At 37.7% G+C, this 13,559-nt stretch overlaps 1 protein-coding gene across 1 annotated transcript; it reads left to right on the top strand.

Moving 5' to 3' along the window:
- Positions 1-466: 466 nt before the first annotated feature.
- LOC120168127 (omega-3 fatty acid desaturase, endoplasmic reticulum-like) lies at positions 467-2,488 on the top strand. The gene is made up of 8 exons (XM_039176962.1): positions 467-807; positions 895-984; positions 1,072-1,138; positions 1,235-1,327; positions 1,446-1,631; positions 1,729-1,809; positions 1,876-2,013; positions 2,199-2,488. The coding sequence occupies exons 1-8, from the start codon at positions 482-484 to the stop codon at positions 2,382-2,384; spliced, it is 1,167 nt and encodes a 388-aa protein (XP_039032893.1). The 5' UTR covers positions 467-481; the 3' UTR covers positions 2,385-2,488.
- Positions 2,489-13,559: the final 11,071 nt, after the last annotated feature.

Below are 13,559 nucleotides of genomic sequence, written 5' to 3'. Positions count from 1 at the left end.
TTTACTTTATTCCCAAACATGATATAGGAAGCATTTATCTTAATTAGGAGAAACAAAAATGGAAGTAAATATTTTTAATTTCCAAAGCATCCCATAAGGAAATGGGAAATTAAATAAGAAAACAAAGCATCCAAAAGAAATAAAAAGATTTTTTAAACCTCTGTTGTCTGCAACTTTCAATTGGTGGGGGGGGGGGGAAGGCCTTTGATCCGTACACAATTTTCCTTGATTTGTCGGAAAATCATTACAATAACAGCAACATGCATGCACACAGATTCTCAATTATTGAGTTTCTTTTTTTCTGGTTATTATGATAAAGAACAAACATTGAAAAGTAATTGTCTGAATGTTTGGAATATATTAATGTTTTCTTCCAACAACACCGAAAACACCCTTTACTCTTTTTTCTTTTCCTTTTCATCTTTTTATGTCTTATAACTGGGATTTGCAGAGAGAGAGATATACTGGGATTTGAGAGAAAATGGGTCCTTCAATCAACGATTCATTTGCAAAAACAATGGAGGATAAAAAAGAGTACAAGAATGGCGTTAATGCGATGAACGGCCAAGATGATTTTGATCCAAGTGCAGCCCCTCCATTTCGTATCGCTGATATCAGAGCTGCCATTCCAAAGCACTGTTGGGTCAAGAATCCATGGAGGTCAATGAGTTATGTCTTGAGGGATGTCATCGTCGTCTTTTCATTATTAGCAGCTGCTGCTTATTTCGACACGTGGTTCTTCTGGCCTGTCTACTGGGTTGCTCAAGGAACCATGTTTTGGGCTCTCTTCGTCCTCGGACACGATTGGTACTAATCGAACATCCATTCCCAGTTCTGGGTTTGACAGTTTGTTCGTATCAGTTGATCAACTCTGATTTGTTTTGGATTTTGCAGTGGCCATGGAAGCTTCTCTGATGATCCCATTCTTAACAATGTGGTGGGTCATATTTTACATTCTGCAATCCTTGTTCCTTACCATGGATGGTAAAAGCTCAGTACTTTATCAGGTTTAACATTTGATCTTTCTGTTACATATGCAATCACATCAAACATCGTTTGGAAATTTTGTAGGAGAATAAGCCATAAAACTCACCATCAAAACCATGGGAATGTTGAAAAGGACGAGTCTTGGGTTCCGGTAATGTATCTAACTGAGTTCACTCGGTTCATACAATCCTCTTTAAAACAGTATAAGATTTAACTACCCTCTTTTTTTCATTATTATTATTTTCAGATGCCTGAGAAGGTTTACAAAGATCTGAGCATCAGAACGAAACTTCTGAGATTCTCTATCCCCTTCCCCCTATTTGCATACCCTATGTATTTGGTGAGACACCTTACATTTTTTTTAAAAAGACCTAGATCTAAAATCACGAGCACCTATAAATAATATGCTGCTGGACAATCGAAGTGAAGTAATTAAATTTGGTGCATGATTATTATAGTGGTACAGAAGTCCAGGAAAGACAGGATCTCACTTCAACCCCTACAGCAGCTTGTTTTCTCCACAAGACAGGAAGCAAATATTGACTTCAACAGCCTGTTGGATTGCAATGGTTGGTTTCCTTGTCTATTTATCCTTTGAATTCGGTTCAGCCATGACATTCAAGCTCTACGGTGTTCCCTACTTGGTATGCCCCAGTCTTACAAAAATCCAGAATTTCTCCGGTAATACTATTACTATATAACTTAACATGATTGAAAAATGATGTTTACCAATTTCCATAGATTTTCGTCGTATGGCTGGATTTAGTGACTTACCTTCATCACCATGGATATGAGCGGAAACTTCCTTGGTACCGTGGCAAGGTAATTAATTAAACCTCCATCATCGAACGATTTATGTTCAAAATTGGTTACTGTTTGAACTTACAGGAATGGAGTTACCTGAGAGGAGGGCTTACGACAGTTGACCGTGACTACGGTGTATTCAACAAAATCCAGCATGACATTGGCACTCATGTCATTCATCATCTCTTCCCTCAGATCCCCCATTATCACTTAGTTGAAGCTGTAGGTATTCTTAATTTTTCTGGGATTAAGTCCAACAAGTGTCCTCAAACTTAAACTCTAAATTAGTATCCAAATTTTAAAACATTCTATTAAGTCATCCAAGTATTTGTAATGTATCAATTAGGTCTTTCTATCAACCTGGATTGATGCGGGTTAATACTAATGTTTTTTTCTGCATGTTGCAGACGAAAGCAGCGAAACCGGTGATTGGAAAATACTATCGGGAGCCGCAGAAATCAGGGCCGATTCCTATCCACTTATTAAAAATTCTAGCGTCAAGCCTTAGAGAAGATCATTATGTGAGCAACAGCGGAGATGTAGTATTTTATGAGACGGATCCAAACATGTTTTGGACTCGCAAATCTGAATAATTTTAACTATTGCAGAAAACGTAGAGCTAAAACAAAGGGCCTTTATTCTTTTCGCTTAAAGGTCTTTGTGCTTTTTCCTCTCTTTTTTCCCCCTTCAAATAATTAATGTTCAAGTTTCAGTAATCTCACCAAAACACAAAAATGGTGAAAATAGGACACCGAAATACATTTTTATTATATAATTTTATATAACGAAATTATTCCATTTTTAGATATTTTGTTGTTTTAATTTTTTTATTGATATATTATCAATATATTGATATGCAGATGATTATCTTATTTTTATCATAGAGTTCAAAAAATATGTTTCAGAAACTATATTAAAAAAATATTTCATTCTATGTTAGAAAATTATTACGTAATAAAATTTTAAGTTTTTTATCCTAATTTTCTCTCGTTAGTACAATGTTCATCACTTTTTCTTTTCATCTTTATTGATCGCGTCGATACTAATTTTAATGTTGATTGTTGACTGCTTGTATTTTTTATTGTAATTTTATTCGACTAAATGTATGACACGTTTACATAAGCTTTTATGATATGCTTTCTTCTGTTTTTTGACACGTTTTTTTGGTCGTTTGGTTGTTGCATTCATTTATCTTTTTCTAGGGGTTGCTTTGGACCCACGAATAAGATTATTGTATGTTATCAAAGATGTGAGAACCATTGATGAGGTAAACACATTTTTTTACATAGTGTTAATATGATCGCCAATAGCAAAGACCCGGAGAAGTACCCAAGTGGCCCCATCACACGAGCAAGGGCTAAGGAGTTTCAAGCAGCCATGGAGAGTATGTTCACATCATGTTTGGAACGTGATGAAGAAGGAATAATAAGGGAGGAACACTTGACTTTGCTTATGCATGAATTTGCATGAGAATTTAAAGTTTGCATAACATTCATTGCATTTAATAAGTGTGTTGTTCATTCAAGCATGCATTGTATTTAAATCATCTAGTTCATTCATCAAATTAGTTCATTTATTAGATTAAATCTTAATTGTTTCAAGCATGTTTTCAATTAAATATTGAATAAAGTTCACCTTTGTGTCTAGGTGCATGAGAGAAGTTGAATGGTTTCATCATATGCAAAAATGTTAGTCAGAATGTCTTCCAATTCTGGATGTGATACAGATGTGTTTGGTTCTAGAAATCAATTTGAAATTATTCCTCTATCTCTTAGCTTTCCAACGCCTTTTGAATCACCTTAATCCGATATCGGGAGCTTGAGATATGATCGATTTATTGAAGACAGTGCAGGCTGGAATTGTTACGGGAATTTTATGCATGGATGATTTGGATGAGTTTGAGACAAGGGAGAGTCTTTTCAACTTCAGCCAAGTGAAAATCCATTGAAGGACTCTTAATTCACCTATTAAAGGCATTCAAAGCTGATTATTATCATCTAAGTTCAAGGGCTGTTCATATTCTTCAAGGGAGCATGCAATGAAGGGCGATTTAATTCACTTATCAAGACAATTTTCAGCATGGAATAACAAGAGTCTTCCTCCCCTTGGACGAAATTAAGGCCAAATTCAGCTTCAAATTGTCTAGATTCATCCCAAAATGATCTAGAATATTCATCCAACTTTGAAGATAAGAAGACAAAGCATTCAAGTGCATTTTATTGCTAAATTGATGATAATGTTTTCATCTTTTGAGTCTTTTCATATGCTTCTTAGAAATACTATAAATAGACACCTTTGGGATCATTTGTGGACACGCTTTTGAATATATAAAACATCTTTGAGAGGTTGCTTTCATTCTTGTTCTCTTGTAGAACTTTATCGGCTTCAAGATAGTCTTGTAGTCTTCATCCATTTCTTTTTGTTATAGCGTTGGTTCCTAGCTCATCTATAGCTAGTGGGTCACGTTCCATACCCTACCATTTCGATTCCATATTTTATATTGTTGGTTCTTAGCTCCAAATAGCTAACGGGTCACAATCCGCTTTAACCTTACAACACTTACCACGACAACAACATTTGCCACGACAACACCATTCATACTTCACCATATATTTTCATTATCATTAAACCACAACAACCATCACTCTTCCATCACCTTCAAACAACTTCCTCATTCTTTTCATTCCATCATTTCAATTATTATTTCATGTCATTTTCCTTCTTATGTTTATATTTATACAATTTTAGAGTTCAAAATATCATTACGGGGTTTCTTACTAGAATCACGATCGGGCATTCTCATATATGACTCGAAACAAATAATCGAGATCATATCATTTGGCATCAGATCTAGTCGATTCAGTAAGCGTATTGTTTTTTCTCTCTTCCGGGTTAGTAAAAAAAAGTTTAAAGAGGGAGGGAGTAATTCTTTTCATCTTTAAAAAAAATATTTACTTCATCTTTATATTCAATTATTCAATTTTTACCTTTACTTACCATCTCTTTTCCTTGTAGCCAATTTCCTTTCACTATCATTACTACCAAACCATAATTGTTTTAGCCGAAGTCCACTAGACCTTGTAAGCCTTGAGGAAGTTCCCAAAAGGACTTGAAATCAAAGCACGAGTGGTAAAAGGCAAGAGTGATCATTAAGGGTAAAAGCCATCCCGAGTGAAACACGAGTAGGAGTAACTTTTCTTGGAGTGTTTGGTGAGGTTTTTTGTTGTGTGAGGTTATTTTTTTATTACTAATTATGTCTCATCATTTGGGAGACAATTCTCAAGTTACAGGTATCGTTGAACCAAACCTACAAATGCAAGCCATGGTGCGTGAATTGACTAGGATTTTGAGGGAAGAGTTGGAACCTCTCCATGAAAGTATTGACCGTATTGAAGAAGAGCGTACTCAAGGATTTCGAGAGCAAGAAGATGTCAATCAAGGAGGAAATGAAGAAGTGGAAAGACCAGAAGAAGATCGTGCATCACAACAAATAATAGGAAATCGAGGTATAAGGCCCCAAAGGTTTCATCCATTAATGGATGATAATCTTGTTAATATCAAGATTTCCATTCCACCATTCCAAGGCAAGACAGATCCCGAGGCTTACCTAGTATGGGAAAAGAAGGTAGAGCACATCTTCGGGTGCCATGATTATTCCGAACTCAAGAAGGTAAAACTCGCTACCCTTGAGTTTATGGATTATGCACTAATATGGTGGGATCAATTGACATCAAGTAGGAGACGCAATGGAGAATATCCTATCACTACATGGGATGAAATGAAAGCAGTGATGCGAAGGCGATTCATTCCAACCCACTACCATCGGGAGTTATTCAACCGTCTTCAAAACCTTTCACAAGGTAACCGAAGTGTTGAAGATTATCACAAAGAGATGGCGGTGGCCATGATTCGAGCCAACATCGACGAGGATTGAGAAGCCACAATGGCAAGATTCCTAGCAGGACTTAATCCAGACATTGCGAACGTGGTTGAGTTGCAACATTATGTGGAGATGGAAGACATGGTGTATATGGCCATAAAGGTGGAAAAACAATTCAAAAGGAAGGGTGCCACACGATCTTATTGGAGTGCAACGTTAAAATGGGTGCAAAGTTCATACAAGAAGACTCCTCCATTGTCATCCCACGAAAGAGGAGGACTGCCCAAAGGAAGTAAGCCCATTGCCGAAACCAGCAAGGGTAAGACTGTCGCCACTCCAAATCATTCGCGTGACATACAATGTTTTAAGTGTTTGGGACGTGGACACATTGCAAGCCAATGTCCAAATCGCAACACCATGCTTCTTCGAGATGATGGAGAAGTTGAATCGGAACAAGAAGAGGATGAGAATGAAGATGCTACCATTGATATGGAAGAATTAGAGCATGCCGTGGAATGAGAAGTCCTTGTTGTCAAAAGGAGCCTAAACGTGCAATCCAATGGAGGAGATGAACAACGTGAAAATATCTTCCATACTCGCTGCCACGTTGGAGGAAAGGTATGCTTTGTTATTATTGATGGAGGTAGTTGCACTAATGTTGCTATTACCTTAATGGTAGATACACTTGGCTTGGCAACAACAAAGCATCCACAACCTTATAAACTGCAATGGCTCAACGATGGAGGAGAACTCAAGGTGACCAAGCAAGTTCGAATTGCTTTCTCCATAGGGAAGTACAAAGATGAGGTATTGTGTGATGTCGTACCAATGCACGCAAGCCATTTACTACTTGGAAGGACTTGGCAATTTGATAGAGAGTGATCCATGATGGTTATACCAACCGGTATACATTCACCCATGAGGCAAGGAAGATCACTTTAGCTCCACTTTCACCAAAGCAAATACATGAAGACCAAATTCAATTGAGAGGAAAATTTGAAAAGGCTAAAGAGAGAGAGACCAAAATAGAGGTAAAAGAAAAAGAGTGTGATCAAAATGAGGGAAGGAAAATTATCATTCTTTCTAAAAAGAGAGAGTTGAAAAAATGTTTAATGACGGCAAAGGAAGCACTTGTGCTCATGTACAAGGAATTTTTTTGAACACTAACTACCTTGATCAAAATTTGCCTGCTTTTGTTGTGTCTTTATTGCAGGAGTTTGATGACCTATTTTCGGAAGAAAAACCAAGTGGGTTGCCACCTATTCGTGGCATATAACATCAAATAGACTTTGTTCTTGGTGCCGTCATTCCAAACCGACCAGCATACCGAAGAACCCCGAAGAAACTAATGAATTGCAAAGGCAAGTATCTGAGTTGATGGAAAAAGGCTACGTGAGGGAAAGCCTTAGCCCATGTGCAGTGCCGGTTCTACTTGTGCCAAAGAATGATGAAACTTGGCGCATGTGGTGGATTGTTGAGTGGTAAACAAAATTACGGTAAAGTATCATCACCCTATTCCTCGCTTAGATGACATGTTAGATAAGCTTAGTGGTTCTAACCTCTTTTCCAAGATTTATCTTAAGAGTGGTTACCACCAAATATGAATGCGAGAAGGTGATGAGTGGAAAACAACATTCAAAATGAAGCAAGGTCTTTATGAGTGGTTGGTTATGCCTTTTGGCTTAACTAATGCACCAAGAACATTTATGAGGTTAATGAATCATGTTCTTAGGCCATTCTTGGGTAAGTTTTGTGTGGTTTATTTTGACGACATTCTAATATATAGTAAAACCATAGAAGAATATATTCAACATTTGAGGTTAGTTTTACTTGTTTTGAGAAAGGAAAAACTGTTTGCTAATTTACAAAAATGTACATTTTGTGCTGACAAGGTTGTTTTCCTAGGTTTTGTTGTGAGTTCTGAAGGTTTGGAGGTTGAAAAAGAGAAGGTTAAAGACATTGAAGAGTGGCCACGACCTACAAGCATTTCTCAAGTTATAAGCTTCCATGGACTTGCAAGTTTTTATCGGAGATTCGTCCCAAACTTCAACACCATAGCCGCCCCACTAACAAGTGTTATTAAGAAGAATTCTAAATTCTTTTGGGGGGAAGATCAAGAGAAGTCCTTTAATAGAATTAAAGATTGTTTAATACATGCCCCTTTACTAGCTCTACCTGATTTTAATTTAACTTTTGAAATTGAATGTGATGCATCAGGTGTAGGAATTGGAGCAGTCTTGTCTCAAGGTGGACGTCCTATAACCTATTTTAGTGAGAAATTAAGTGGAGCTACACTTAATTATCCTACCTACGACAAAGAGATGTATGCTCTTGTGAGGGCAATAGAAAAATGGCAACACTACCTTTGGCCTAAGGAGTTCATCATTCACATCGATCATGAGGCGTTGAAATATATTCGGGGGCAGCATAAACTCAACAAAAGGCATGCCAAATAGGTAGAGTTTCTTGAAAATTTTCCATATGTTATCAAGTACAAGAAAGGTAAGGAGAATATAGTTGCCGATACATTTTCCCGAAGGTATGTTCTTTTAAACACTTTGGAATCTAAGTTGTTGGGTTTTACTTTTATTAAAGACTTATATGTTTCTGACTCTGATTTTGGGGAAATTTTCAAAGCTTGTGAGAAAGGAACGATTGATAAATATTTTAAGCATGATGGTTTTCTATTCAAGGAATGGAGGCTATGTGTCCCTCAAGGTTCCATGCGAGAATTGCTCACTAAGGAAGCCCATGGAGGAGGATTAATGGGACATTTTGGGATAGCAAAGACTTTGGCTATACTTCAAGAACATCTATATTGGCCCAAAATGAAACAAGATGTGGAAAGGTTATGTGAGCGTTGCATTACTTGCAAGAAGGCCAAATCTAAAGTCATGCCACATAGACTTTACACACCACTACCCATACCGGAAGCACCTTGGATGGATATTTCAATAGATTTTGTGCTAGGGCTTCCACGCACAAAGAACAACAAAGACTCTATCTTTTTAGTTGTTGATAGATTTTCCAAAATGGCTCATTTCATTCCCTGTGACAAAACTAATGATGCCTTATATATTGCTACTTTGTTTTTCAGGGAAATTTTAAGGCTACATGGTATACCAAGAACTATTGTGTCTGATTGGGATGTGAAGTTCTTAAGCCACTTTTAGAGAGCCCTATGGAGTAAGATTGGTACTAAGCTACTATTCTCCACCACTTTCCACCCTCAAACGCATGGTCAAACTGAAGTGGTGAATCAAGTACTTTCCATGTTACTTCGATCTATCATTCGGAAGAATTTGAGAACATGGGAGGAGAGTTTACCATATGTGGAGTTTGCATACAACTGTTCAATCCATACTACTACGGGGCGTACGCCTTTCGAAGTGGTGTATGGGTTCAATCCATTAACACCGATAGACTTGTTACCTTTACTTGTTGATCAAATTGTGAATAAAGATGGACTTAACAAAGCTGAGTTTGTTAAGAAGCTTCATCAACAAGTACGGGAGAACATTGAAAAGCGAACTAAACAATACGAGCAGCAAGAAAATAAGGGTCGTAAGTGAATTACATTTGAGCCAGGGGATTAGGTGTGGCTGCACATGAGGAAAGAAAGGTTTCCAGTACAATGAAAGTCCAAATTAATGCCTCGCGGAAATGGACCATTCCAAATAGTCAAGAAGATCAATGACAACACCTATCAATTATCTTCCAGGTGAGTTTAATGTCAGTGCAACCTTCAACGTTGCTGACTTGTCTCCTTATGATATAGGTGATGATTTGGGGGCAAATCGCCTTAAAGAGGGAGGGACTGATATGATCGCCAATAGCAAAGACCCGAAGAAGTACCCAAGTGGCCCCATCACACGAGCAAGGGCTAAGGAGTTTCAAGCAGCCATGGAGAGTATGTTCACATCATGTTTGAAATGTGATGAATAAGGAATAATAAGGGAGGAACACTTTACTTTGCTTATGCATGAATTTGCATGAGAATTTAAAGTTTGCATAACATTCATTGCATTTAATAAGTGTATTGTTTATTCAAGCATGCATTGCATTTAAATCATCTGGTTCATTCATCAAATTAGTTCATTTATTAGATTAAATCTTAATTGTTTCATGCATGTTTTCAATTAAATATTGAATAAAGTTCACCTTTGTGTCTAGGTGCATGAGAGAAGTTGAATGGTTTCATCATATGCAAGAATGTTAGTCAGAATGTCTTCCAATTATGGATGCGATACATATGTTTTTGGTTCTATAAATCAATTTGAAATTATTCCTCTATCTCTTATATTTCCAACGCCTTTTGAATCACCTTAATCCGATATCGGGAGCTTGAGATATGATCGATTTATTGAAGACAGTGCAGGCTGGAATTGTTACGGGAATTTTATGCATGGATGATTTGGATGAGTTTGAGACAAGGGAGAGTCTTTTCAACTTCAGCCAAGTGACAAGCCATTGAAGGACTCTTAATTCACCTATTAAATGCATTTAAAGCTGATTATTATCATCTAAGTTCAAGGGTTGTTCATATTCTTCAAGGGAGCATGCAGTGAAGGGTGATTTAATTCACTTATCAAGACAATTTTCAGCATGGAATAACAAGAGTCTTCCTCCCCTTGGACGAAATTAAGGCCAAATTCAGCTTCAAATTGTCTAGATTCATCCCAAAATGATCTAGAATATTCATCCAACTTTGAAGATAAGAAGACAAAGCATTCAAGTGCATTTTATTGCTAAATTGATGAGAATGTTTTCATCTTTTGAGTCTTTTCATATACTTCTTAGAAATACTATAAATAGACACCTTTGGGATCATTTGTGGACACATTTTTGAATTTATAAAACATATTTGAGAGGTTTATTTCATTCTTGTTCTCTTGTAGAACTTTATTGGCTTCAAGATATTCTTGTAGTCTTCATCCATTTCTTTTTGTTATAGCGTTGGTTCCTAGCTCATCTATAGCTAGTGGGTCACGTTCCATACCCTACCATTTCGATTCCATGTTTTATATTGTTGGTTCTTAGCTCAAAATAGCTAACGGGTCATAATCCGCTTTAACCTTACAACACTTACCACGACAACAACATTTGCCACGACAACACCATTCATACTTCACCATCTATTTTCATTATCATTAAACCAAAACAACCATCACTCTTCCATCACCTTCAAACAACTTCCTCATTCTTTTCATTCCATCATTTCAATTATTATTTCATATCATTTTCCTTCTTATGTTTATATTTATACAATTTCAGAGTTCAAGCTATCATTACGGGGTTTTTTACTAGAATCATGATCGGGCATTCTTATATATGACTCGAAACAAATAATCGAGATCATATCACGTGTTGTGGGTGTTTTTCAATCTGATTTATGTAACGATTCTTGATGGTTAGCTTGTTCAACTTCCTGTAACGATGCATAACCTCATGAACCCGTCATTCTTCTTAACAAACAAGATCGACGCTCTACACGGGGATATGCTCGGTCGAATAAACCCCTTCTCTAGCAACTCATGGACCTGAGCTTTCAACTCTTTTAATTATATTGGTGTAATGTAGTAGGGAGCAATGGATATCATAGATGAACCCGACATTACCTCGATGTCAAACTTTAATTCATGGTCTGGTGGTAAACATGGCAACTCTTCTAGGAACAAATTAGGGAAATCTAGCACTGCTCGGATATCCGTAAATGTTGGAGATGAGATTTGGGTATCAACCATGTGAGCCAAGAAGGCCTCAAACCCCTGGTTAATCATCTGCTGGGCCTTTATAGCTGACACTATCTTAGAATGACTTGACTTGTCACTCTTCATCACTAGTTTGGTACCATCGTATGTCCTAAGATTAAGTTATCTGGCCTTGTACTTCAAGCTAATGTTCTGCTCGGATAACCAATTCATACCCAAGATTAAGTCAAACACACAAAAGGGAAATTTCATTAAGTTTGCTATGAATGTATGACCCTGGATCTCTACTGGGCATCGTCTGTGAATCTTGTCCACCAAGACATCTAGGCCTGGGGGCTCGACACTCGAACTCCTATCTCTAAGTCCTCTGCTGGGATTTTTAATTCCTGAACTAGCTCAGAGCATATGTAAGAGTGGGTGGAACCAAGGTATATTAATACAATAATTGGGAGGAAAAATATTGTGAAAGTACACGGGATTACATCTGTTACATTATAATCCTCTCGAGCTTTCACTGCATATTGCCTGAAGGCCACCATCGGCTACCGATCTAGTCATCCCTCTGCTATGCTACCCAGACACAATACTACCACCTCTCGTTGGACCTCGACCTCTCTACACTGACAGTGTTAACCTCTTAGTCGCCACTGGAGTTGCTCCCTAAGTCCCTGGACAATCTCTGATAAAATGGTCCAAGTAGATGTAACTAAAGTAACCCCTCAAACCTTGTTGGCACGTTCCTGGTTGTACAATCTCATTCTACGTGTATAGTGGATTGGTTAATACTATGGTCGATTCGATGACACTAGCTCTAAACACTAGCGTCAAGGGTCTCCCTTGAGACTCAGATATGCCCCCACGATCGAAACTCTGACCAGCTCTCCTAGACTGAGCAGCTAGGGGTCTCCACGTACCCTGACTATCTCTAGCCCTCTTGGTCGAAGTATGTGATGATCTTGTTGGCTCAGGGGTTCTCCTGGTTTATCCTACAACCTCACAAGACTAAATGGCCTTTCTGTTCAGAACCCTCTCATATGTCTTTGCTTGACGAGACAACTTGGTAAAAAACTTAGGAGGGTTGGTTGTAAGATGTGACTATATATCAAGGTGAAGGCTATGTATGAATCTTTAACAGCGGTGCTCATTAGTCGAGACCAACTTCGGAGTATATCTTCTAGCCTGAGGAACTCACACTCAAACTCCATCAACGTCATATCCTTTTAGACCAAATGTATAAAATACTCTCTCAGATCATCGGTGTGAGCCTTTTCGATATACTTATATAGTCTACCACGATGGTGTCACCCTTGAGCAGGAAAGTGACACACTCAAGCTTGCCATCATGGGTAATGTGCAGCTGTCGGAGGGTACAAATGATCCCTCTGAGCCATTCATATGCCGTTATGAGATCGACATCCCCTCAACCGTAAAACTCGATGGTTTTGTACCTACAGAGCCTCTCTATTAGGGATTTCCATGTTACTACTGTGGGATGAGGTGGGGGTACTGGTGAAAGATGTGGAACAACTAAACCTCTAGGTATAACTTAACAATCTGCCTAAGCACTGAGGTAAGGTCCCTAAATAAGGTCACCTCATCGAACCCTACATCTATTGGTATATCGAATCGATCTGTATCTGAGACGAACTCATCACTAGTATCTACTGCTAACGAGGCGTGACTATTGGTTGTACCATCCTGACTATATATTGGGTCGTATACCCATAGTTTTTTTGAAATTGAGAAAGAAATTAAGGTTATTATCGTCATTCCAGCCATTATAGTACTTTTGACTCTCTAGAGGCATGTACATGTATAAACGCTAACTGACTTTAACCTGCGAGTCCTAAGAACGACTAAACCTGATGCTCTAATACAACTAAATATAACACCCTAATCCAGTCTGACCCGAAGACCGATGGATTAGAATATCACACGAGACTATCGAAGTGGCTAACTCAAAATTTTCTTTTAAAACTAAGTATAAAGCATCAAATAAAATACGTCCAAAGTAAATTAAAAAAGACATAGTAATATGAGTTTACAAATATAGGGAGCTCCTAAAATGTCCAAAATAATATAATACTGAGTTTAACAAGCCAGATTTACAACTAAATACAAACGAGTCTACAATAGTACATGTCTTCTAATATAAATAAAGACGTATTCTGAATGCC

Source organism: Hibiscus syriacus, unplaced genomic scaffold (genome assembly GCF_006381635.1).
Source record: "Hibiscus syriacus cultivar Baekdansim isolate YM2019G1 unplaced genomic scaffold, ASM638163v2 tig00111708_pilon, whole genome shotgun sequence".
Taxonomy (NCBI): Eukaryota; Viridiplantae; Streptophyta; class Magnoliopsida; order Malvales; family Malvaceae; genus Hibiscus; species Hibiscus syriacus.
This window is presented reverse-complemented; position numbering and strand designations above follow the sequence as displayed.